The sequence below is a fragment of the Leuciscus leuciscus genome, assembly GCF_965113295.1.
Source record: "Leuciscus leuciscus genome assembly, chromosome: 3".
Taxonomy (NCBI): domain Eukaryota; kingdom Metazoa; phylum Chordata; class Actinopteri; order Cypriniformes; family Leuciscidae; genus Leuciscus; species Leuciscus leuciscus.
In genome coordinates, this window is record NC_138727.1 from 61,154,176 (window position 1) to 61,181,968 (window position 27,793).

The 27,793-nt window shown below is 39.4% G+C and overlaps 2 protein-coding genes across 2 annotated transcripts in view; both read left to right on the plus strand.

Annotated features, from left to right (window-relative positions):
- LOC309493647 (uncharacterized protein) overlaps window positions 1–27,793 on the plus strand; it is a 379,124-nt gene that overhangs the window by 325,898 nt on the left and 25,433 nt on the right. The window lies entirely within an intron of this gene.
- The window catches only part of LOC309493671 (adhesion G protein-coupled receptor L3-like), a 73,419-nt gene continuing 53,438 nt past the window's right edge, over window positions 7,813–27,793 (plus strand). Inside the window, exons 1-3 of the mRNA XM_082162861.1 lie at window positions 7,813–8,076; window positions 8,179–8,511; window positions 9,530–9,853. Of these exons, the coding sequence (XP_082018987.1) occupies window positions 8,022–8,076; window positions 8,179–8,511; window positions 9,530–9,853 (712 nt within the window). The 5' untranslated portion in view covers window positions 7,813–8,021. The remainder of the gene's footprint in view (window positions 8,077–8,178; window positions 8,512–9,529; window positions 9,854–27,793) is intronic.

A 27,793-nucleotide genomic window follows, 5' to 3' on the forward strand; every position in this document is an offset into this window, starting at 1 on the left:
CATCACCAGTGTGCAACTAACCTTTGTTTGCGGGCAGTGTGTGTGATCTTGTTGACAGAATGAAGCGTAGTAACTGAAACAGCTGGGAGGATCGTTGATGTGTTCATGCTGATCTTCTGAAAACATTATTCCTCGAGTCATCCACCCTACAGAGAGAAGAGAAACGAGTCGATTAATCACTGTGGAGATGAAGTGAGTTTGCAGTGTCTGAAAGAGTGAAGCGCACACGTGTGAAGATTTATAAGAGTGATTTATGCACAAGTGTGGTGAGATCAAACGACTGCGTTTCCTCTGAAACTTTGATGGATGAATATTGACTTATGACTGTGAAGATTCTTTCAAATTGATCTGCCTAAAGCTGTGTCCAGGTTCCCACTTGAGTGTATGGTGGGAGGAAAGAGCTCAACGCACCCCGAGTACCACACTCCACGAGCACTGTCTCTCACGTCCACGAAAGTCCAGTCTCACGAACTCTCCCAACGACGCCGCTCTGTTACGCACGGAACGAGAGTAAAGGCGGGTAAATTACCACAGTCCTGTCTCACTTGTTATTGCCTGATCCACCGTTACTGTCTGTCCCTCAGAAGAGGTGAGGAAGCTGCTGTCATTCGATCGGCTGTTCTATGAACACGTCCACAAGCCGAGTCTGAGCACCGTCACTGTCTGTCCCTCAGAAGAGGTGAGGAAGCTGCTGTCATTCGATTGGCTGTTCCATGAACACGTCCCCAAGCCGAGTCTGAGCACCGTCACTGTCTGTCCCTCCGAAGAGGTGAGGAAGCTGCTGTCATTCGATCGGCTGTTCCATGAACACGTCCCCAAGCCGAGTCTGAGCACCGTCACTGTCTGTCCCTCAGAAGAGGTGAGGAAGCTGCTGTCATTCGATCGGCTGTTCCATGAACACGTCCCCAAGCCGAGTCTGAGCACCGTCACTGTCTGTCCCTCCGAAGAGGTGAGGAAGCTGCTGTCATTCGATCGGCTGTTCCATGAACACGTCCCCAAGCCGAGTCTGAGCACCGACACTGTCTGTCCCTCCGAAGAGAAGAGGTGAGGAAGCTGCTGTCATTCGATCGGCTGTTCCATGAACACGTCCCCAAGCCGAGGCTGAGCACCGTCACTGTCTGTCCCTCCGAAGAGATGAGGAAGCTGCTGTTATTCGATCAGCTGTCCTAAGAACATCTTCACGAGCCGAATACTTACCTGCTCTGTCCGTGGGGAAAGCTGAAGGCGAGAAGCCTCGGTCCGTCCTACAGGTACATTTCGACGAGTCAAGGAAACGAGAAGAAATTTCTGTCTGTCCCATAAGCACCTTTCTGACGAGTCGAAAAGACGAGAAGAAGCCATTGTCCCACCCACGAGCCAGTAGAGAAGAGGAATATTTCCCCCCAGTTCCTCTTCCCCAACCGGGTTCCAGCCACGAATATTCTCAGCACTGTTTTTATTCTTTTAAATTAATAAAAGACCTACCTTTAAAAGTCATCCTGTTGTCTGCCTCTGGTGTCTGCTCCTCCGGAGTGTGGTAATTGTCCCTCGGCCCTAACATCGGTTACACTTGCCTGTAGCCTATATAGTAGCCTACAGCCTACATCCCCAATAAGGTGCGAGTTTGGTATTTCATATCACTGTATTAGTCCATAAGCTACGTTAAGCGTTTTGTCCCGACGGAAGGAGCATCCTTGAGTATGAGGTATTGAGGGAAACCAATTAAAATCCCGTTCATGGTAGAGAAAGCTGATAAACATGTAGGCTACACAGGGAAAGTAACAATGAAGTTATTGAATGAAACATAAACACAGCTTTTGTGTCTTAATCATCTTTTCCGCATATATACTGACACAGATAATCATTTTCATTTTATGAATGAATGTCTTGTTCTAACTGTTGCTGGTCTTCATTTGCACCCCCTGCTGGTGAGGTTGACTAACAGCAGATGGAGAGTATGCTCGGCAATCTTGCTTTTCCTGCAGTTCCTGGATGTCAATGTTGAATTTACTGTCGAATTTGAACCACTGAATTTGTGGAAGCGAATTTGCAAAGCGAAATAAAATGGGCCGAAAATTGCCTGTTGAATATTTTGGAAAGTGAATATGGATTATTGAATTTTTAATAATGAAAATGTGTTTGAGATGTTTTTAATTGAAATATTCACAGCTTCAAATTTAAATAACTCCCAATTGGTGTAATAGTTATTACTAAACTGAGCTATTTTCCAGTATTGTGCAATCAAACTGCGAATGGTCATCTTAACAAATTCATGTTCCAATAATGACTTATTGAGCTTCCAATAAGAGTTATGATAGTTGGAGGAATAGTTGGATAGTTGTCACGGCGACCCAGATATATCCCTCAAACAGTGTAATTTCTGGTATTCCGGCCACGGCCGATGGTGTTACGAGTGTAGAAAAAATGCCCACTATAACGTGCTCATTCCTACACACAAACACAGCTCTTCACACAGAGCTCGCGCTCATAAAATCGACTCAGGTCGATTGCGCGTTAAATGTAGTGGATGTGCCCACAGCCTAGTGCCCACAAACACTGCACACTGCATGTCTCCCGGTTTCTGTAAAAACGAAACCAAAACACACACGGTCACAGACCCAGGTTGTGTTCAGTGCTTCCCCTGTGCCCGCTGTAGCGCGCCCTCATGCACTCACAGACATGTCAAACCCCGAAGGGTCTCGCCCACTCGCCTCCTCTCAGCTACCCGCTGTAACAGAGTTGAGTGCGGGCAGGCTGCCCGCTGTCATCAGCGCGCCCCCCGCCTCGTCTGCCGCAAACACGGCATCTATGTTTCAGCACATAGAAGCTCTTCAGCCGCCACACTGTCACGGCCAGAGCACAGACTTCATTCAACCCCTAGCTATTCATGCGACTGCATGGGCACAGCTTCCCGGGGTGTCAGAATGGGTGCTGAACATTATAAAAAGAGGCTATTCGCTACAGTTTGCTCGACGCCCTCGCTGCTGCGAGGCGCGAGACGAAACTACGGTGAAAACGGAAGTAGCTCATCTACTTCGAGCCGAAATAGCGAAACTACTGAGCAAAGGGGCCATAGAACCCCTATCTCTAGCTCAGAGCGAAGGGGGCCTGTACAGCAGATATTTCCTGGTGCCAAAGAAAGACGGGGGTCTCAGACCCATTTTAGATCTAAGACGGCTGAACAAAGCGATTTCAAAGCGCCCGTTCAGAATGATCACGACCAGACAGATCCTCTCGCAAGTTCGCCAGGGGGACTGGTTTGCGTCGATAGATCTGAAAGACGCGTATTTCCAGATACAAATAGCGTCTCGTCACAGGCGATTTTTGAGATTCGCCTTCGAGGGCCAGGCATATCAGTATACAGTCCTACCGTTCGGCCTGTCTTTAGCACCCCGTACGTTCACGAAGTGCATGGACGCGGCCCTCGCTCCCCTGAAAATTCGGGGAATGCGAGTTTTGAACTACTTGGACGATTGGCTAGTTCTGGCTCAGTCTCGTACAGAGCTTATAGAACACATGACCATTTTGCTCGAGCACCTCGAGAAATTAGGTCTCACAGTCAATTGGGCGAAGAGCTCTCTGTCTCCCAGTCAGGAAATATCCTTTCTGGGCACAGATCTGAACTCGCTGTCAATGACAGCTCAGTTATCGCCACGACGCACACTGGCCGTTCAGCGCATGGCGGAAAGCTTCCGCCGCGGCGCTATGGTCCGGCTCAAACAGTTTCAAAGGGGGCTGGGGCTCCTTCGGATGCGCCCACTTCAGTTCTGGCTGCAAGCGCGTGTGCCGCGCCGAGCGTGGACTTCCGGTCTTTTTCGCCTCAAGGTCGATCAGAAATGCATTTCAGCTCTGAAACCTTGGACGGCGACCGACTGGTACCAGTCAGGAGTAAGCCTGGGGACTTCCTGGAGTGTGAAGGTGGTGTCCACGGACGCCTCCACCTCGGGATGGGGAGCGCTGCTCAAGGGCAGACCGTTCTTTGGCCAGTGGTCAGAACGAGAAAAGCTCCTACACATCAACTGCTTGGAAATGATGGCAGTCGACAATGCGCTCAGGCGCTTCTATCCCCAGATAGCAGGACACCACGTTCTAGTCCGTTCGGACAACATGGCGGTGGTGGCCTTTATAAATCACCAGGGAGGCCTCAGATCCCGAATCCTTCACAGGCTGACGGAACACCTCCTGGTTTGGGCCCAGCACAATTTGCGCTCACTGAGAGCAGTTCATGTGCCCGGCCACTTGAATTTGGGACCAGACAGACTGTCCAGGAACAACGTTCCGGCAGGAGAATGGTCCCTACACCCACAGACAGTCCAATTGCTGTGGAAGAAGTTCGGCAAAGCGGAAGTAGACCTGTTTGCGTCTCAAGAAAACGCTCACTGCCCGATATACTTCTCCAAGAGCAGGAACGCGCTGGCCCACGTATGGCCCCACTGCCCGCTCTACGCCTTTCCCCCCATTACGCTCATACCTCAGGTAATAGAGCGGATCAGGGAAAGTGGATGCTCGGTGCTACTAGTAGCTCCGTTCTGGAAAAAACAGGTCTGGTTCCCAGTTCTGATGCAACTAGCGAGCTCTGCCCCATGGCCGATACCTCTGAGGAGAGACCTCCTCACCCAGGCCAAGGGCTCGATTTGGCATCCTCGCCCGGAGCTTTGGGAAAAGGGCAGAACCCCTTCCACGCTCAAGGTCTATGTGGCGGCTATAGCAGCGTTTGTTAAACCAACGCTAAGCCAGTCACTCGGGAAGAACGATCTGGTCATTCGCTTCCTAAGAGGAGCAAAGAGGTTAAACCCTCCCAGACCCCCTTCAGTTCCCATATGGGACCTTTCCACGGTCTTGGAGGCCATGAAAGGTGCCCCATTTGAGCCAATCCAATCTGTGGATATCAAACACTTGTCCTTCAAGACAGCGTTTCTTTTGGCTCTCGCTTCAGTTAAGCGTGTGGGGGACTTACAAGCGCTTTCAGTAAGCGCGACATGTATGGAGTTTGGGCCAAATGACTCAATTGTCAGGCTCGAACCGAGACACGGGTATGTTCCTAAATCCCTCAACACACCGTTCAGGTCCCAGGTCATTTCCCTGTCGGCCTTACCGGTCCCTGAGGAAGAGAAGGACGCCGCTATGCTCTGCCCTGTCAGGGCATTAAGAGCTTATGTGTCTCGCTCGTCTGCCTTCAGACAGACAGAGCAGCTATTCGTTTCATTCTACGGACGCTCTAAGGGGCTAGCTGTAACGAAACAGACCCTATCCAGATGGATAGTGGATGCCATAGCGCTGGCATACATCTCTAAGGGCCTACAGTGCCCATTAGGTGTCAGAGCGCACTCCACAAGGGGCATGGCCTCTTCGTGGGCTTGGTCCAGTGGGATTTCTCTACATGATATCTGTATGGCGGCAGGCTGGGCCTCCCCGTCTACATTTATCAGGTTTTATAACCTGGAAGTTCCCGCTTTGCAAGCTAAGCTGTTATCGGTCTAATAAGCCAGTACTATCTGCCCCGAGGTCGGCTCAGATGCTGGAAACTGTTCGAGCAATGCTCACGGATCGATCATACAGCCCTGAGGGCAACTGTAAGACCCATATTTTTCATCAGATCAGGCCAATAACTTGCCCTGACTGCGTGGAACACTATTATTATAATGCTCCCTGGTGGGATGCTACCTATTCAGGAATGATGCTTTAGCCTCTCTTCCTGGACTCTCTGTGAGTCCCTGATGATCATGTACCATATGGGCCCCGGGCACATGCCCTTGGGACTTTGGTATTGGATCTCAAGCACGCACGGCATTTTACATTGTGTTCCCCAAGCGTAAGTTCTTACGCAGTACGAGAGAACCTCTCGTAAGAGAACGTACTCGGTTACTAACGTAACCTCGGTTCTCTCTAGAGAGGGAACGAGTACTGCGTATCCTTGCCGTGCCTGCAGTTCGCTCTGGTTCGCTCCGGCGATGAAAACCAGTGAACCAGCCCCTCGACGCTATATTTATAGCCCTAGGCCATGCCTATTTCGGCGGGACGCTATGCAGATGGGCGCGAAGCGCCCCCATTGGACAGCGTCAATAGGGCCTCTCTCGATAGGCTGCTGCAGTTGCCGCAGAGCAGCCAATAGGCGCGCAAAGGTGCCTCGCCTATGTCTGTATGCTGCTGCAACGCGTTTTGCATTATATAAAAATTAAAGGATAATTTTTGGCTTCAATATCTCACGGAAAGAGACTTTCCCCCAAGCGTAAGTTCTTACGCAGTACTCGTTCCCTCTCTAGAGAGAATCGAGGTTACGTTAGTAACCGAGTACGTTTTCACAACAGTTTGGAAACATTTACAGTTTTTTCCGATTGCTAAACGACAGTGAGCACAACTGGAGCTACATGTGCAAAACTCTAACTACAGTCTGCACTACCAACAGTCACCTGAGCTAAACAGTTCACATCACCTGCAAAACTCATTCCAAGCAACACAACTCTTAACACATGGCTCAAAACAGGCTCAGTGCAGCCAAACACTATACACAACCCTCACTGAGATAACACACACTGTCACTCAGAACACACTGAGAGGAAAAACACTAGCATCAAACACCAATACAGAAAATACAAACTTTTCTTCTTTACAGTTTGAACAATTTCAGTGTCTTCATACAAAGTAAAATTTTCTTCAAAGAAAAGAGTGACATTCTTTCACATGATTTATTTAAATTTTTAGAACATAACAATTCTTTAAGGTAAATGAAAATTAGCAGTTTGCTTCAATAGTCTGTATAATTTACGGAATTACAGTAATGAGAAAAAAAGGTAGAAACTAAAAGTGCATACTGTAATTCAAACAAATAATTGAGGGGCTAATCCTGCCTCTCTCTAGCATCAGGCCACAGGTTTTCATCAACATCACATCTAATGTTCTCTCTTGCCATGCACCTGGGGAAGAACCTTCTGGAGTGCCTTATCCATCCCTGGCAGTCTTCTGGACTCGTGTCCTCACATCCGGCACGCATGGCTTCCAAAAGAGAAATTTGGTCATGTGGGTGGTGACCCATCACTTTCCACCTCCACCCATAGAGAAAAAAAAAAATATTGAAATATATTTTAAAGTGTCAAAAATATATGGCATATATTCCAAATACATTGAAATATATTTGCATTGTTGGTCACTTATATTTATAATTTTGAAATATATTCTGAAATATAACAAACATATATGATGTTACAGTAAGTGTGAAATATATTTACATATATTTACATATATTTAAATATAAAATATATTTATTGGGCCAATTTCGAATATTTGCATATATTCCAAAAATATATTTCAAATATATTTCTATTGTGTATGGGAGCCTTTCAGCTGAAATGCCATCAGCAGTGTTTGAAAGGCACAAGGCTGAAATCTATTCTGTTTGAATGTGTGGTTCACAGTTTTGACAGCAGTGTGTTAGCATTTGAACAAAGTGCTGTAAATCCACAGTGTTGTGCAGGTTGTGGTTAAAGTCATGGGATAAGTGTGTAGAGTTTTGAAAACTGTGTTCAAGCAATGAAAAACGAACTAGAGTTTGGTCCACATGAACTGCTGCTGTACAGACTGTAGAGTTTTGCACATGTGACTCCAGTTGTGCCCACTGTCGTTTAGCAATCGAAAAAAACTGTAAAAGCATAGGAATGTCGTTCCTGCAAGAAAAACAAATGAAAGTTGATTATTTAGTTGATTAATAAAAAATCCATCACAGCCGAAAGAAGAAAATAAAAAACTTTCACACCACACCACTTTAACACTTTAACACTCACACCACCCTGCACACACTTGCTCAACAATCGCACTGGAAGTGAGAGATAAAGAGAGAGTGTGTGTGTGTGTGTGTGTGTGTGTGTGTGTGTGTGTGTGTGTGTGTGTGTGTGTGTGTGAGTGAGTGAGTGAGAGAGAGAGAGAGAGAGAGAGAGAGAGAGAGAGAGAGAGAGAGAGAGAGAGAGAGAGAGAGAGAGAGAGAGAGAGAGAGAGAGAGAGAGCTCTTCATAACACAGGCCACCAGCGGCTCACAGATAAAGCAGAAAATGATCCAGATCTGTGATCATAAACTTCTCATATTTCTCCTGCTCATCATGTCAGGTAAGAGTTTATTCTGTGTTTCTGGGTCTTTCTAAAACAGCACCTGTTCTCAATCAGGTCCATGTTCGCTCTGAGCTGAGTTTCTCTCTCTTATGTTTTTAGTCTTGGCGTGTGAGATGAAGGAGATCTTGACTTTCACTGGTTATGAAGGAGGAAAAGTTGAAATACGCTGTCCCTATGAGTCTAGATATGAAGAGCAGAATAAGTATCTCTGCAGAGGAGAGTGTCCAGTATGCAATAAAGACAAAGTTGTTCAATCTGGATATCCAGCTAAAGACAGGAGATTCTCTCTGACCGATAACAATACGACCCACATCTTCACCGTCACCATCACTGATCTGAGAACAGAGGATCAAGGCAAATACCGGTGTTCTGTGAGGACAGGACTGGGAAAACTTGATAAATACACAGATCTTATCCTGCAAATTAAACCTGGTAAGTCAGAATATTCTGCATGAGTGAAGTGGACAGTGCACACAGATATGGTGTAAAACACATATAATCATAACTAATATATCAGTAACATCAGAGAGATCTGTGTGTGTCTGAGAGAAAGCTGTATCACGTGTTGTAAGCAGGGTTCCCATGGGTCTTTGAAATCCTTGAAAGTTTGTGAATCTGATTTAAAAAAAAAAATTCAAGGCCCTGGAAAGTTTTTGAAAATGAACATAATAGATAAAGTTCCTTGAAAGTGCTTGAATTTATTTTGTTTATTTAGTTTTCTGGAAAAAACATCCATATTATTTCCTCCGGTCCGTTAATGTGTTATTTTGCCAACACTTCGTGGCCCATGCATACTTGCTTGATTTATGTTAGCTACGTGTGTTTACACGTTACGTTAAGTGTTTCCCGCATGAGGCACTTTGTGTTGTACGTTGCCATGACGTTCACGTGCGCACAAAACAACTACGATGGAACCTCAACGTTTGTTGTTCGACACAACAAATGTGTTCCCAGATTAAGTCCTTGAATTTGAGGGTTTTGGACCTGGAAAGTCCTTGAAAGGTCCTTGCATTTGAAGTTAACCAAGGTGTGGTAACCCTGTGTAAAGAGGGGTAAAGAGGCGAGATGACAGAAAACACAGTATCCTCTGTAGATGATGATAAGCGAGTGTGTTCACACCACAGACACTGACCCGCATCACTTCCTCACACACAACACTGTCTCAGTTATGGAGAAATCGCTCATTCAATACATAAAGTACATTATCTGTACACAAAAGTTCAGGTCTTTCTGTTGTAAAATACCTTTTCATTTTAGATTTTTTTTTTCCATTATTAGTCTGTTAACAGAGAAGCCGTTCGCACCAAAACATAGCTGACATGATTTACATTAGATTAGATTGAATCTGATAAAACATCCCATACTGTCACTATAACAGAGACTCAAGGATGCAGTGTAGAATTAAGGAGAATTTGGGACACTTACATCTCTCATTTATGCCCTGATTTAGTGTTTCACATGTTTGCTGTGACTGGAGAGCATCTGAACATCACCTGCCATTATAACAGTGATTTGAAGAACAAGATCAGGTTTAAGTTCATCTGCAAAGGAAGCGACCTGTCGATCTGTCAGTCATCAGGTGTCAAAGCTTCATCAGAATATAACAGTAACGGCAGATTCTCTCTGAGGGATGATGGATCTGCAGGAGTTTTTAATGTGACCATCCCTGATCTGACACTAAAGGATTCTGGGATATACTGGTGTGGAATTGTTGAGACGGGACCAAAGTACGAGAACAAGTGGATTTCAGTGAAACATCTGAACATTAGTAACGGTAAGATGCAGTCATTTGATATTATTTTTAAGATCAAAATCTGATTGTAAAATTAGTTAACTAAAAATCATTTGTTAGTTGTTTGCAGTCTAGAAGACTGTGTTTAACAAGTGTTGCTGGTCACACATACAGCGCTATATTTGCACCACACCCTTGACATCAGTGAAGCAAGTTCAAGTTCAAGTTCGTTTATTTCTAAAGCACATTTACTTCCGGTTTTTGGCCGACCAAAGTGCTGTACAATAATCACGACAAGATACATAAAGAACCAACAACATCACTATCAACAGTCAAATATGATGCATTAAAAGATAAATACAAGTAAATTACACATTAAAAGCTAATCCAAACAGATATGTTTTTAGCGCTGATTTAAATTCAGATAAAGTGGAAGCCATTTTAAGTTGAGTAGGAAGATTATTCCATAAAGTGGGGCCCACCACTTCGAAAGCTCTATTTCCCCTCTTCTTCAAGCGAGTTTTCGGAATACGAAGGAGGAATTTGTTTCCTGATCTCAGTTCTCGGTTAGGAATATAAGGGTGGAGTAAATCCGATAAATAAGATGGTGCAAGATTATGTAAGGATTTGTAGACTAACAGTAAAATTTTGTTGTCGATTCTATATTGAACCGGTAACCAGTGAAGGGATCTCAAAAGCGGTGTCACATGATCAAATTTTTTGCCTCCTTTCAAAAAACGTGCTGCTGCATTCTGAACAACTTGTAGTCTCGAAATTTGATTCTTAGAAATGCCATAATAAAGAGAGTTGCAATAATCTAGCCTAGATGTTATAAAGGCGTGAATAGCAATTTCTAGAGAAGCATTAGAAAGAAAAGATTTAATTTTAGAAAAGGAGCGCAGATGAAAAAACTAGAGCCCACTACCGAGGCAATTTGCTTATCAAATTGTAAGTTGTCATCAATTACCACACCTAAATTACGAACCTTAGCTAAGATAGTAAAATTTAAGAGATCAAGGTTAGGTAAATATTGTCTTTGTTCGGAGGGGCAAAAAACAATAGCTTCCGATTTATCTGAGTTCAGAAAAAGAAAGTTTTTTGAGAGCCATGCCTTTACATCATTCAAACATGCTGATAAGTTACTAACAGCATTCACATTACCGCTGGTCAAAGGCAGATAAATTTGCATGTCATCAGCGTAACAATGGAAGGCTACATTGTGTTTCCTGAAGATGGATCCCAAGGGAAGTAAATATAAGGAAAACAGAGTGGGAGCAAGAACAGATCCCTGTGGTACACCACAGGATAACTTGCGTAATGAAGAAGTAAAATTTCCAATTTTAACAGAAAAAGTTCTGTTTGTTAGAAAAGATTTAAACCATTTTAACACTGCCCCGCCTAGCGTTAATAAAAGCTGTGTAACAACATACAAAACATAGCTGACATGATTTACATTAGACTAAACAGCCCATACTGTCACTATAACAGAGACTCAAGGATAGACATCAGTACTGCTGTGCCATAAAGATACTTTGGGATATTAAATCTCTCATTTATGCCCTGATTTAGTGTCTGTCGTGTCTCGCGTGACTGGAGAACATCTGAACATCACCTGCCATAGCTTTTTCCGCTATTTTTATCTTCCGGGTTTAAAATCTTCATCGTGTCAGATCACTATAGTACTTTGATGACTCATCGGTGTCTCATAATTATTCATGTGACTGAGTTTTCTTATCCAATGAGAAGACACTTACTCTTAATTATTCATGACACCATGTGGAACTTTCCAATGACAGACATGTCAAACTGTGATATTGCGTAGTAGATGAGAGAGGCAATGATGGGACGTGCGTGGTGTCACATGTTGAGCTCACAGTATGAGTGCACAACCTGATAACAGATCTTTCTCATAAGAACATTCTCCAAACATACAACTGACTTCAGCCACAGCCTTAGATGAAATAAAAGAAGACATAAAATCTGTGAAGATCTCAGCAGAGGAGGATTAAACAACTCCACAAACAGCATTACCAGCTTCACTTATTACTAACCAGACTGACTTTATTTCTGTCAGACGTCTACAGAAGGTCTTATTGAGAATTAATAGAGATTTAGTATTTGTTTGTTTATTTTGTTTGATATTGATATTTTAAATTATAATAGACCTCAGATTACACAGTTTGATATCCAACAGTGTCATAATCATTTATAACGGATCTGAATTGCATAATAAGACACAAACATTTGAACTACTGTGTCATTTAGACACAAAGAGACATCAAGAATCAGTGGATAGTCCTTCAACCAATCAGACCAATATACTGTAGTTGCTATATATGACTATATAGGTGAGAGGTGGTCCTTCTGCGTCCAAAATTTATCAAAAACATCTTGGGATAAGGTTTCCACACTGACAGCTGTCATTGTAAGACAGCTAGCTCATTGTAAGACAGTTAGCAACTCCGTTTGTTTTTTCCCATTAAAGTCAAAGCCTGTCCAGGCAATTATTATGTGTATGAGCTGGTTAGAACAACTGTGTGCTATTCAGCATACTGTGCAGGTAATTATGTGTTCATGAGCTCTTGGTATTATTTGTGTTTGTTGATTCATTGGTATTAACCATTAGTCATTATTTTTCAGCTGTTACTAACATCATCAGCCCCGATACAACAGTCACACCAGAGACGACCTCAGCTGGTAATGTACTCTGATGTTTCCTCTGTTGGATTGTGTTTTGTCTGAATGTTTGTGGATCTGTAGAATTGAACAGATGTGTGAGTGTGTTTGTGTTTTAAGGTATAAACTAGGGGGAAAATTACGTCGTCACTTCGACTTTACGTCGAACGTGAGTGACTGAAAGGGAACCTGAGTTTTGTAATATCTTATTGAATCCTGGTAAAAAATTGGTTGCAGACAGATCCAGTCTTGCCTTAAAAATCAAGGGTTCATTCAGAAACCAAAAAATGGAATGAAAATTTTCAGTCCTTTGAATATGAAAAATTTATCTATTCCAAGGTTTCCAACAGTCCTGAGTAAAAACACAACTGGAAAGCTGCACTCCTTCTCTGGAGAAGAACCACTCGTTGACCCCCTTCTTCTTTGGGCAAAAATAAAATACTCCCAAAAAAAGTCCACAAAATCCGTTTGAATCTCGGCCATCAATTTCACTGGAGGATCATTACAAACCAGTCTGTGCCATAAGAGTAGAGCGACCAAATTATTTACAGTAAGTGTTCTTCCCCTATAAGACAGGTTGGGTAGAATCCACTTCCATTTGTCTAGACCAGCCTTTCTCAAAGTGGGTGCCGCGGCACACTGGGGTGCCCCCTGACTGTGTCAGGGCTGCCGCCAAAAAATTACGTAGGCTAAAAAAATAAATAAATAAATAATCGGACATTTCATATATATATATATATTTGAATTTACATAAATACATTCTTCTTTTTAACCCTTTCGCACGTACGATTAGAACGGTCAGTGCATGACGTGATCAACTGCTAAATTCAAATGTGCTTTCGCGCGTTGGCTGGCGCTGAGCCAGAGACAGGCGCGCTCAGAGCTGTCATATATCACAACTTTTCAGTGTTTTCATCCACATAATGTTTGTTTTAGGTTTCAGACATAAGTACTAAAAAACAATACATTTAGAGTTTGTAAAATACACACTGATGTCAAAGGAAGAGGCAATAATAATCCTTTCCATTATAATTAATTAGTTTTATTCATATCAGATACACATTGTGTCAGTAACTTTAAAGTTTACTCTATTCTTCTCCCAGTTCACCAGCCACTTACTTTTATGTATTTCGGGAGAAGTGGATGAATTCACTTGTTGTAAATCCAACAGATCCGATTCTCTGAACTGCATCTGCGGCACAAACTAACATGGCGGGGCCCATCGCGCATACAGCTCAACTAACGCGATCGTTATAATGGTGTTCAAAAAACAAAACAAAACACTTCCACTTGCATATATTTGACAATCGGAATATCAGATATTTCATGCCATATCTAACAAATTTGTGAATATTTTGAATAAAAAAGGAAAAATGACATAAAAGCAGATCATCATTCATTCAGCTCTGTTGTTGCTGCGGTGTGTCACGTGACAAGCAATGATGCGTCACCATGGAAACCATAAAGTGACACATTCTAAATAACGGTCACCTTGAAAAACTCACGCTGGGGGGTCAGCCAGAATATTTTAAATTTACATGTGAAAGGGTTAAACATATGAACGGATTAATAAAATTGTAAATTCATTTTAGATAAATATATATATAAAATTTGCATTTACATTTGGGTTATGCATTGTTTTTAAATTATATTTTACACTGGGGTGCCTTGAGATTTTATGCACTTTTGAAAGGTGCCCTGACTGAAAAAAGTTTGAGAAAGGCTGGTCTAGACGACCTTTCACTGTTTGTAATAAATCATCCCAATTTTTTTTGTAAGATATTATCATCTCCTAAAAAAAAAAATAATAATAATAATAATAAATCTCTGCAACCCTACCTATTTCAACTCAGTCCTTCAGGAAGAATTGGTTTCCCTTCATTCCAATCCCCTAATAAAAATGCCCCACTTTTTTACAATTTACTTTTGCTGAAGACCATTTTCCAAAGTCTTCTATCAATTTAGATAAAACATATATGTCACTTTGTTTATTCATAATTATTATAAGGTCGTCAGCATAAGCTGATATACAAAAATTAACATCACAAAGTGGTATCCTAAAACCATCTAAATTCTTCCTAATTGTTTGTAGAAGTGGTTGAATAACAAGAGAATATAACATTCCTGATAATGAACATCCTTGTCTAATACCTCTACTGACCTCGAATGAAGCACATAAGAGCACTATTAAACTTAATAACACTCTCAATGTCACATGTTTGAAAACTTCTCATTAAAACCAAAAGCTTCTAAAACATTCCATAGATAAGCATGCTAAACCTGATCAAACGCTTTCTCTTGGTCTGAAGACAACACACCACAATTGATATTAAATAATTTGGAAGCCAATATAATATCTCTAATTAAAGAAATATTGTCAAAGATTGACCTGTTTGGTACACAATAAGATTGTTCTAGATGGATCACCTGTCCTATTACTTAAATATATTCACATTAAATATGTGAAGATCTCAGCAATTAATAGAGATTTAGATGTTGATGTTTTATTATTTTGTTTGATATTGATATTTTAAATTATAATAGACCTCAGATTACACAGTTTGATATCCAACAGTGTCATAATCATTTATAACGGATCTGAATTGCATAATAAGACACAAACATTTGAACAACTGTGTCATATAGACACAAAGAGACATCAAGAATCAGCTTATGAATCTCAACAATGGTGACGATCAAAACCTTCATGCTGCAATGCATGCTGGGTATCTAGTCTTTGTGTAGTCTGGCTATCACCAGACCAAGCTCAATCTTTTAAGATTGAACATTAGTCTGGTGAGTCTGCTCTGTGTTTTCTCCTGCACAAGAGGCGTGATCAACGGGCATAGTTCAAATGACTCTGAACGCAATTGGATAGTCCTTCAACCAATCAGACCAATGTAGTTGCTATATGACTATAGCATGAGCACACAGTGAGGGCGCTGTGAGGATACACTTTTAGCTCACTGTGAACTCGGATTGTGAACACATCACAGGTATCATGAGAGCTCATGGTGAGATCACTGAGAGATCAAATTATTGACTGGGAGTGCCTCTCCATATTAAACTGCACTGTTAGACCTTACCAGGTTTTTTTACAGTAAAATACTGGCAACACTGTTGCCAGTAATTAACTGTTAATTGTACAGTTATTTACTGTAATCTACAGTATGTTACTGTAAAAATGCACTAAAACTCGAGTTAACTAATTTCACTTGCAGAAACAGACTGCCATAAATTGACCAACTGTCATTTAAATGTATTAACTCAAATGTAAAATGCATTAATAACGTGAGCAAAGTATTACTGTGAACTTATTAAGTTGGCTTGAGAAATATAAATTGAATGCAGCCTAGAGCTTTAACTCTACATACTCCAAACTCGGCTCAGACCTTCAAACTGTTCTGACTCGAGTTGCTATATCTTTTCAGACTGATCGGACTTACGGTTTTCCTAAAAATGACGATCAAAACTCGGAAAAACTCCCATTGACTTACATTGGGGAGTTCTAAAAAATTCAAATCCAGATTCAAACTCACCAACCGACAAAAATTTAAATCTAAACACCTTGAAGACTAAACCAAACTGCCGTTCTATATGAGCCATTGAGACTCATTTAAACGAATAAACTCATCTATCTATCTACTTCAAACTACTTTAAACTTTAAACTACTTTAAGCTTCAAACTAAATTAAACTTCAAACTAATTTAAACTTTAAACTTTAAACTAATTTAAACTTCAAACTACTAAATTTACTTCATTTAAACTTATAAACTCTAAACTCATATAAACTAATTAACTTATAAACTCATGAATTCATAGACTTATGAACTCATAAATTAATAAACTCTGAACTCTTAAACTCATTTAAACTTATAAACTCTAAACTCATTTAAACTTATAAACTCTAAACTCAAAAACTCGTACACTTATAAACTCATCAATTTATACACTTATAAACTCTAAATTCATAAACTCTGAGTAAACTTCAAACCACTTTAAACTTCTTAAGTTTAAAGCTTCCAGTCCCAAGCAACTCCATAGCAACCAAACTTGAGTACCCTAACAAGTGTTTTGCAAGACCTATATCTCTGAATCAGAACATCGTATAGACCTTATGTAGCTCCGCCCCTTTTCAGCGCTGCGCTCATTGTCTTTTGACTTCCGGTCTGTATTTTCACAGCGATTTGCGTGTTTATTAATGAACGGCTCGTTTTAAAATCTTCCCGGTCGATTTACATTTGTTAAGTCATCTGATTTAAACATTACAGTCCTCATGATAACTTTCGTTAACTTTACATTAAGTAAATCCACTTAAAAAGCTAATTACTCCTGGACAGAAATGCCATATAAATATACAGAGCGACCGCAAAACGGAAGTTAAAAGACAATATTCCAAAGATGGCGGCGCCCTTGTTTCTCTGGTGCATAAGGTCTATAGAGATGAGGTTTGGCTCTTTTGACTCGTGCTAACAAACAGCACTTCCAACATTCTACACATGCTAGCAGTAAATAGATACATGCTAATGGCGATTAGTTAACCCTCTGGGGACCAAGCTGTTTTTGGGGTCCTTGAGATGTTCTGACATGCTCTGACATTTGTGCTTTTTTCAGTTATTTATAAACATGTTAATGGCAAAGGTGTAAATTCACTCTATATAGCACAAACAGGGCTACCATGAAAGTTGAAAGGCTACCAATGAAAGTTGCTGAATTAAGACCACAAAACACATATTAAATATGTGTCCACAAGACTTTTGACTAATGGATGTTGTCCCTTTGAGTTCTAGCTTCAAAATTATGTGAAAATAGTCTTGCTTTATCGTTCACAAAAAAAAAAAATACATTGATTTAAATGGTGTAAAACAGGTTTTGCTTGGAAAGCCAATATGCGAGGGGGAGGAGTAGTTTACACCTTAGATTACAATGTCCCACCCACTCTGCATAATGACTCTGCATAATTAGCCATTCATTCAGGTGTGACACTGACTGAGCCACAATGCAAGGACAAAAGATGTATTTAGAAGAAGACTTATATTGACCATTTAAGATTTCGCTTACATCTATCTTGTAAATATGTTTTGCTATTTTATTAAAAATGTTACAATTACAACAATAATTACAATTTCAACAATATTTCAAGTGTACTCTTTCTTTGTAAAAAAGAAAAAGAAAAAAGATTATAGGCCTACATTTTATCATATGTATTCATTAGTTTGAATATAGCATATATATATATATATATATATATATATATATATATATAATATAAATATATATAATATATATAAATAATATAGTTATATATATATAGTTATATATATATATATATATATAACGTTAGATATGTGCAGAAATTGCTAAACAAAAGCTTATTTGATGTGGCAGTATATTCTACAGTAGCCTAAAAACTGTACCCAAATCTAGTCAACAAGTGACTGACTGTAACGTTGTTTTTATGAAATATTAGGGCATAGCCTATAAATGCTAATTTGCAGTTTAATACGTTGCTTATACAAATACATTTTATTTCAACATATTCCAGTCGATTTTTACTCATCTCAGTAGGCTATAGCAAAGCAGTTTATTCTTTCACACACAGACGCGCGATTCATATTTAGGCTAAACAGTCTTTACAAATATGTACCCTTCATTCATCTCACAGAAAGGCGAGTCATATTATAGAAATGCGATTCATCTTTTTGCGGTTTGCATAGGCCTACACTAACGTTATTCCATAACGTTATTCCATAACGTTATTCCACACTTGAGAAAAGAAAACAGCCTACTTCACTCCTCAGCGGGATCTGCTCCTCATATCAGGAGATATTGCTCCTCATATCAGCACTGCAGAGGAAACTTTTCTCCATAAGGTAGGCTATATTATGCCTCTTTGTTTACAGCTGATGTGGGGGCGTTTCACAGACTGAAATGGTTCTCAGAATTTGCGTTTGAATAGCACGCGCTCTCCGGGGCGTGGTCAAATTACTTTTGAATGGCTCGTAATGAGCTCGACTGGAGTCGCTCTCTTTTTGTACAGATTACAGAAGCTGAGAATATTTGTTTTTTATATAAATTACTTCATTTAAAAGCTGCGATCTCAAGCTTTATGCCCGTGGGTCTGTTTGCCTGTTTGACTGAATTTTCGCGGAGTTATAGATCATTTTCGAACGCGTTTCAAATGGGAGTTTACTGACAGAGAGAAGGCAGAAATAGCATCATGTTAATATTTCTTTATTTGTCAAAAAGCAAAACACTTTATTTTTATTGTGAGTATACAGAAAAAAAATAGAAACTGAACAGGATCGATTGATGTATTACACGAAAATGAAAGATCAAAATTAACAGAGCATTTAGTGTTTATTTTCATTGCTAAAAAAAAAAAACGAGCAAAACGCGCGGGCGCGTTTTTGGTCCCCAGAGGGTTAAGTGCTAAATCATGCCAAGATCATGCTAAGAATTCTATAAAAACTCCATAGTAACCATCTGTGTCAACCACCAACCACCTAGTAACACCATATCAACCGCCCTGAATACCTTAGCAACCGCCTAGCAACACCATAGCAACCACCCAGAACACCCTAGCAACCGCCTAGCAACCACCCAGAATACCTTAGCAACCGCCTAGCAACACCATAGCAACTACCCAGAACACCCTAGCAACCAGCTAGCAACCACCCAGAATACCCTAGCAACTGCCTAGCAACACCATAGCAACCACCCAGAACACCCTAGCAACCACCCAGAATACCTTAGTAACCACCTAGCAACACCATAGCAACCACCCAGAACACCCTAGCAACCGCCTAGCAACCACCGAGAACACCCTAGCAACCGCCTAGCAACACCCTAGCAACCATCTAGCAACCACCCAGAATACCCTAGCAACCGCCTAGCAACCACCCAGAACACCCTAGCAACCACCCAGAATACCCTAGCAACCACCTAGCAACAGCATAGCAACCACCCAGAACACCCTAGCAACCGCCTAGCAACCACCCAGAATACCCTAGCAACCGCCTATAAACACCATAGCAACCACCCAGAAGACCCTAGCAACTGCCTAGCAACCACCCAAAACACCATAGCAACCGCCTGGCAACCACCCATAACACCCTAGCAACCGCCTAGCAACCACCCAAAATACTCTAGCAACCACCCAGAACACCCTAGCAACCACCTAGCAACCACCCAGAAGACCCTAGCAACCGCCTAGCAACCACCCAAAATACCTTAGCAACCGCCTAGCAACAGCATAGCAATTACCTAGAACACCCTAGCAACCGCCTAGCAACCACCGAGAACACCCTAGCAACCGCCTAGCAACACCCTAGCAACCACCTAGCAACAACACAGAATACCCTAGCAACCGCCTAGCAACCACCCAGAATACCCTAGCAACCGCCTATAAACACCATAGCAACCACCCAGAAGACCCTAGCAACTGCCTAGCAACCACCCAAAACACCATAGCAACCGCCTAGCAACCACCCAGAATAGTCTAGCAACCACCCAGAACACCCTAGCAACCACCTAGCAACCACCCAGAACACCCTAGCAACCGCCTAGCAACCACCCAAAATACTTTAGCAACCGCCTAGCAACAGCATAGCAATTACCCAGAACACCCTAGCAACCGCCTAGCAAAAAACGTTCTGGTCCAAACTTTCTCAAGCCAACTTAAAGTTTGTCTTGATGAACTTTCGCATCTAGTTTCATTTGAAACCACAACAAAACTTTTGTAAATAAAGAGATTTCCACTGGACCAGAAACTACACAATCACTGCCTTTTAAATAAAGCAACATGCAGCAAATCATCAATGTTTGTAGATCTTCTCCTGGACTGAAGCACAGGCTCTACTCTTCTGCACAATGGTGACCCAGACATTTTTTTTTTTACAGTAAACTACTGGCAACAGTGTTGCCAGTATAAACCTGTTTTTATAACTTACAGTTTATTACTGTTAAAATACATTTTGTGGGTGTACCTTACACTGTTAACCCTTTCAACCCCACAGGAACATCCACACTACAAAGAGTAAAAGTAACATTGATGCAGTGTTGCAGTGAGATAATTAAGGGAATATGTAAGTGATTGTTGAGCATTAGTGATGAACACCTGCTGTTAACAAGCAGAATCACTGAAGAAAAGAGGAACACTAGAACAGAAAATAGAGAAACACAAGAATTACAACTGACTTCCAGCCATTACACATTATTATACTTATTATTAAGCAGTATGACTTTATTTCTGTCATACATCTACAGAAGTTGTTATTGAGATGTTTAATTGAAAATGTTTGGTTTGTCACCATTATAGAGATCAGTGTTTGCTTTAGTTGGGATGCTGATGCTAAAACATTAGTGTTTCTTTTGCTGCTTGAGCTGTTTTTGTTCAAGTCACACTTGTGCACACACAGTTTATGAATGATTGCAGCTATAATGATTATGATGACAAAATTCTCAATCAAAAGTGTTACATTACCACCACTGTGAAACCACAGCAATAAATTACGACTCATTTTTTTAACACGTCATGCATAAACCAAAAAAACAGAGCTACACTGTCTTGTAGAAACACAGAGATATCACAATTTAGTTCATGAATCTCAAGAATGGTGGCAATATATATATATATATATTAATTCATGCCGCAGTGCGTGCTGGGAGTTTTATATTATCCTGGAACCCAGCATGCATTGCGACATGAAACTTTTGATTGTCACCATTGTTGAGATTCATGTGCTGATTGTTGATGTGTGTTTGTGTCTGAGTAAAGCAGGAGTTCAAAATGTTTTAATGCACTATATGATTGCGATATTCTTCAGAAGACCTGATTACAGAAATATTGATTTCATGTTGTAGATCAGAGGTCTTCATTCCTGCTCCTGGAGAGCCACTGTCCTGCAGAGTTTAGTTCCAACCCTAATTAAACACACCTGAATCAGCTCATCAAGCTCTTAAGAAACACTTGAGTATTCAAAGGCAGGTGTGCTGAAGCAGGTTGGAACTAAACTCTGCAGGACAGTGGCTCTCCAGGAGCAGGAATGAAGACCTCTGTTGTAGATTCACAGATATATGCTAAATATGAAATATCCATAAATTCAAATAATATATACAGGAAAGATCAGAGAATCAGACATGTCAAGAATGATTATGGCATTATCACAAAAGCCAATCATCTTCTTCTTTGCTCTTTCTTGCCATAACAAATGTGTTTATAAACTCACTGTTACTACAGCCAGAGGGAGATGAATTGTAACTAAGAAGTCAAGGGACAAGAGACCAACTAAAGCAAATACTGATCTCCATTATGGTGACAACAAACTTTATTATTAACTAAATATCTGTTAATTCTCAACAAGAACTTTTGTACATGTATAAAATAAATCATAAACTGGTTTGTAAACTGTTTTCACACTCGGTGGCTGGAAGTCAGTTGTAGTTCTTGTCTTTCTCTTTTTTCTGTTCTTGTTTCTCTGTCCTTCAGTGATTCTGCTTATCAGGTGTTCATCAGTTTCTCAATTCACTCACTTCTTTTCATTAAAGTGAACTATATTAGTGAACTAATGTAGGGAATAGTGAATGAGGGTATAGGGTGTGATTTTGAGCACTGCTGTAAAAAATTTGTAACACTCCCAAATCAAAAATTTCAATTGACCGATAACATCTACATTTTTCAATTGGCCCAAGTGAAAATCTGTACATTTAATTTTAGAATTTACAGAATTTCACTTGGGCCAATTGAAAAATGTAGATGTTATCGGTCAATTGAAATTTTTGATTTGGGAGTGTTACAAATTTTTTACAGTGTAGTTTACAGTATATTCCTGTAGGCTACTTTTGTTTTCTACGGTATGTAGCGTTTATACGCCCATATAAATATAATTAAGTATTATTCATAACGGATTATGATCAATAATTAATATTTTAATTATTTTCAGAATTTACTGTAGCAGAATCAATAGTATGATCATTTTATCAGTTCATCCAATGAACAGAAAGCATAAACAATCATTAACTTTAGGAAATACAATATCTTCCTGGCCAAGAAAGAATAATCCCCAGCTAACAATAAATTAAGAAATAATCAAGGGTACACATCAAAAAACTAGGGCTGGGTGATTTAAATCGCGATATTGTTATGCGCATCTCGTCAGTAAAGCCGGTTCCTTGATTAGTAGTAAATCTCCATCACCTGCTTTCAGATGAAGCGGCATTTAGGGCTGAGGAGATAATTAAGTGATTAATTTAGTGATGATTGAGCATTATTGAAGACACCTGATGTTAACAAGCAGAATCACTGAAGAAGAAAATCACAAATTGTAAGTTACCATTAAGGTGATGGGTGTTTGCTTTAGTTGGGCTCTAGACCATTATATGTTTACTTCAATATTTACTGTTGTTTGTCTGCTGTTATTGATTTATAACAGTTAACCCATTTGTGCCCAAATGTTTCTGAATGGTTTCATGCATATAATCCTGTTAATAGTGTCCTATGTGAACATGTTCTGCATTTATTTTCCCCAGGTTTTTTTTTTTTCTTTCTTGAAAATCATATTTGAATGTGCAGCAACTATAGTTGCCGGTGGGCAAATATGTTGTATGCACCCCCTCAATGTAAAATATGAATAGGAGGAGAACATTTGGCATTTATCTCAAAATAACTGCTTTCAACAGATCAATCTTAATTCATAAACAAATTTATTATGTATAAAAGTCGAAGAACATTTGATGCAGACCCCAAAAAAAACTGCATCTAGCTTATAATCTCTTGAATATGAAAACACAACAAACAACAAATCCATTTGCCTTAACCATTGTGCGCTGTTCAGGGTCTTTTTGACCCACATTTCTAACTTTCATTCATGGGGATAACATGGATAATTTGACATGGTTTAGTGTTTTTAAAAGATTTTTGCCAATCTTTTGGAAAATGCTGTTCTAAAAGTAACAATTTATCACTTTAACCAGTAGATGGCTGCAGAGCACCACTATATGCTTTTTGACTAAATGAAAGACATCTTTTCACAAGTTTTTCCAGTTGTATTCATATCTACATATTATGAAATCACAATTATAATAATAAAAGTTACTTTTTGTCAAAGTTTAGGCACTTTTTGTACTGAAAAAAAAAAATCAGTTTTTCAGTAATGTTATATTATGATTAGAATCAAATGAATTTGATCAATGGACAAAATTCATCCTCAAAATCAGAAACAACACAGAACACACAGACAGAAATGAAGTGGCACACTTTAAATTTGTAGAATTATATGAAAAATAGATGTTTGAAATAAATGATAAACTATAAAAACTCCAACTTTTCTCTTTGTAACATCCTGATCAGGTTTGATTCTAATCATAATGTAACATTATTGAAAAACTGATTTTTTTTTTTTCAGTACAAAAACTGCTAAACTTTGACAAAAAGGAACTTTTATTGTTATAATTGTGATTTCATTATATGTAGATATGAATCTAACTGGAAAAACTTGTGAAAAGATGTATTTTAGTTTGAAACTTTTAGTACTTTTAGAGCTCTGCAGCCATCTACTGGTTAAAGTGATTTTTTTTTTTACTTTTAAAACAGCATTTTCCAAAATTTGGGCAAAAGTCTTACACTAAACCATGTCAAATTATCCATGTTATCCCCATGAATGAAAGTTAGAAATGTGGGTATTTTATAAGGCACATTTTGTATTAATTTTTTTTTTCTTTTTGGAGAATTTTTCTATTCTTTTTTTAAACATTTTGTGGAGTAAAAATGTCCAAATGTAGAGTAAAAACATTCATAAACTGAGTAAAATTACATTTGTTTAAAAGATATATATATTGTTACAAAATTACATTTTGTTGCCTGGAGTCTCTCAGACCCCAAACAGCCTGACTGTAAACCGCAAACGAACAGCGCACAAGGGTTAAAGTTGTGGAACAGTGCAGAATAAAGTGCAGCCATAACAGGGCATTGTGTATCAAAAAGCTAAATGAAAATAAATACAAATAAATAGAATGAAGAAAAAAATATATCTATATAGAGATGTCATTTAAAGGGTTAAGTTATGTTTATGCACTAAACAAGACCAATGAACTTGATTTATTAACCTATTAACACAGTATACCCCATTTTCCCGTGATATATGTACTTACAAGGCATTTGCCCACCGGCAACAATAGTTGCCGCTTGGACTTTTGACTAAGTATACACAAAAACTATAGATCTCTTGTAAGATTTGTTTTGTTTGGCTGATTCTAGAGACCTTCATGATTATGTAGATATATATATGTCAACAAAAAATACTTATTAGTAACAAGAAAATGACCTTTATTTGGGAGGGTTTGCCTTCGTTGACAGGCAGTTGACAGCCTCATGTGACAGGGAGGAAGTGAATACCTTTTTTTTTTTTTCTTGAAATCCTTTATTTGGTTGTTTGCTTGCATGCCATTGAGAAATAAAACATGGACAACCTCTAGAAAAATACTTATAAAAGGAAAATGACAACTATGCACTGCGGCAACTATAGTTGCCGGAATGAACAAAGTAAAATGTTATCTTATAATGTTGGTTATGTTTTGACATAATCATGCTGTGATCTGAAAGAGGAAACTTATTGAGATAGTTTGGTTTAACTTGTTAGCTGCAGTTTAGTGATTCTTCAGCCTATGATTATCAGTACTTTACTTATAATTCAAAATATTTAATAAACTTTGTTCTGATCAAAAGACATTCAGATAAATTCATTTAAAACACAGACATCAATAATCAGCCTGTGAATCTCAACAATGGTGACAATAATAAAGCATGTTGCAGTGGCTGCCACCAATCACAACTCATTAATGGCTCCCATCATGCATTGCGGTATGAATAAATTATGATCTGAATTGTCTATGTAATTTACTTTTCCTAATTGAATATTCTGCTCCTCACCATTGTTGAGATGCATAGACTGAATCTTGACATCTGTGTGTGCCTAAAATAAAGTTGTTGTTTTTTTAAAACAACTTTTAAGAAATCCTTTATTATATAAAAAATTCTGGGCATTTATGCAGATTCACTAACCAACAACATAAATCAAAGTCAGAAAGAAGGATTTTAATGAGTTCAGTGATCAAGTTCAAATGATAACCAACACCATCAGATCACTTTTTTCTTTGTTCAACTGGTGATTATAATTCAGAAACAACAGACAAACAAAATCTAAAGTTAATAATATGTGGGTCAAGAGTCCAACTAAAGCAACCATTGATCATCTTAACGGTAACTTTCAATTTGTGATTTTCTCCTTCAGTGTTTCTGCTTGTTAACATCAGGTGTCTTCAATAATGTTCAATCATCACTAAATTAATCACTTAATTATCTCATTAACTTTAACACTCTTGAGTGTGGACTCATACACTCCCAGGAGTGTTAATTTAACACTGGAGTTTTTGCAGTGTACAAAGAGCCGTAGTTAACTGACAAGCTGAGCCATATCGCATTAATTATTGCTGGCGATACGTCCGCGATATTATTGCGATATGGCTCAGCTTGTCAGTTAACTAAGGTTCTTTGTAGTAAATGCCGCTCCATCTGAAAGCAGGTGATGGCGATTTACTAATCAAGGAACCGGCTTTACTGACGAGATGCGCATAACAATATCGCGATTTAAATCACCCAGCCCTACAAAAAACCCAGTGTTAAATCAACACTGCTCAGAGTACATATGGTCCCACTCTACAGAGTGTTAAAATGAACACTGAAGCAGTGTTGAAGTTAATGAGATAATTAAGTTAACACTGAAGCAGTGTTGAAGTTAATGAGATAATTAAGTGATTAATTAAGTGATTGGCCATTAGTGGTGACACCCAGTGCTTTAAGTGGGCCGGTACGCGCCGGTACTCAGTACCGCCACTTCCAAATATAGCTCTTGAGCGTACCGCCACCTGTCCATGCGCCCAGAACGTGCTTTTAGCGTACCGGTACGCTCGTTTGCACATCTGTTTAAATCCTTTGTCTGCGCTGCCGCTTTACTTCACAATGCACGCTTCCTCCTTGTTGATACTTTCGCCTGGCTCCGCAGTGCGAGTCTCCGCAGACTGCGCGCGCAATCCGCGCACCTCCCCAAACGGACGAGGCGTTTATACTTGACGCGCTCGCCGTTGTACTAATCTTTGAAACGATTGGGGCGACTCGAGTAATTGTCCTCTAAACCATCATGAATCAGCGGTGAGAAGATGAAAGCTATACACACGTGACAATGTTTATTTTAGTACCACCAATAACACACTACAAACAGAATTGTGTAAAACCCAGTAAACCCTGAGATTATTACTCGTGACAATAAAACAAAATATATGGATATGAGAATGTGTATACAAAATAAATTAACAATATCTTATATTTTCTAATTTCACTAAATATTTCATTAAGTTTCGTGAAGATTTTTACTAAACATGGACCTTTATGTTCATTAAAAATACTTTTTATGCTATTGTATGCTCATTTTTTAAATGTAAGCAACTAATTTAGACTTGCAAACTGGGTGCTGGTGTAGTGAAAAGTTCGAGCTTGTTATTTATGTTCAGTAGCTCTTTCTAAGGGTATTTTTTCAATACCATTTTGCACATTTTATTTATGTTCAGTAGCTTTCTAGCTCAAACAAATCCACAAACTAATAAAAGGATTTATTATTTTGTATAAGGTCGTCTGTTGACTGCTGTATATAAAACCCCTTCAGTTGTTGTTACCTCAGGGGAGGAGGGGAGTCAGCAAAAAAAAAAAAAAAAAAAAAAAAAAAAAATTATAGAGTACCGGCACCTCTTTTGGGCCACTTAAAGCACTGGTGACACCTGATGTTAATAAGCAGAATCATTGACGGAAAGAGAAAAAACAATAACAGAAAAAAGAGAAACACAAGAACTACTGACTTCGAGTCATTACACATTGTTGCACTTATTATTACCAGTTTGACTTTATTTCTGTCATACATCGACAAAAGTTCTTGAGATTCAACAAAAGTTTAGACGGTAATGTTTTATGGAAGTTTTCTTTTCAAGTCACCATTATGGTGGTCAGTGTTTGCTTTAGTTGGGCTCTTGACTCTTTTCATTTTGTTAATATTAGTTTTTCTCTGAGTGTTCCATCATTGTGTTTATAAAGCACATTTGTTACTGCAAGAGAAAACATGAGCTACTCACAATATGTTTTGATGATAATGACATTATCATCATGTAGTGTCCTGATTCACTGATGTAATTCAGAGTCTAAATCTTTGACTATATTCTTGATGTCTCATTTTAGTATTGGTGATTATATATGGCGGCAA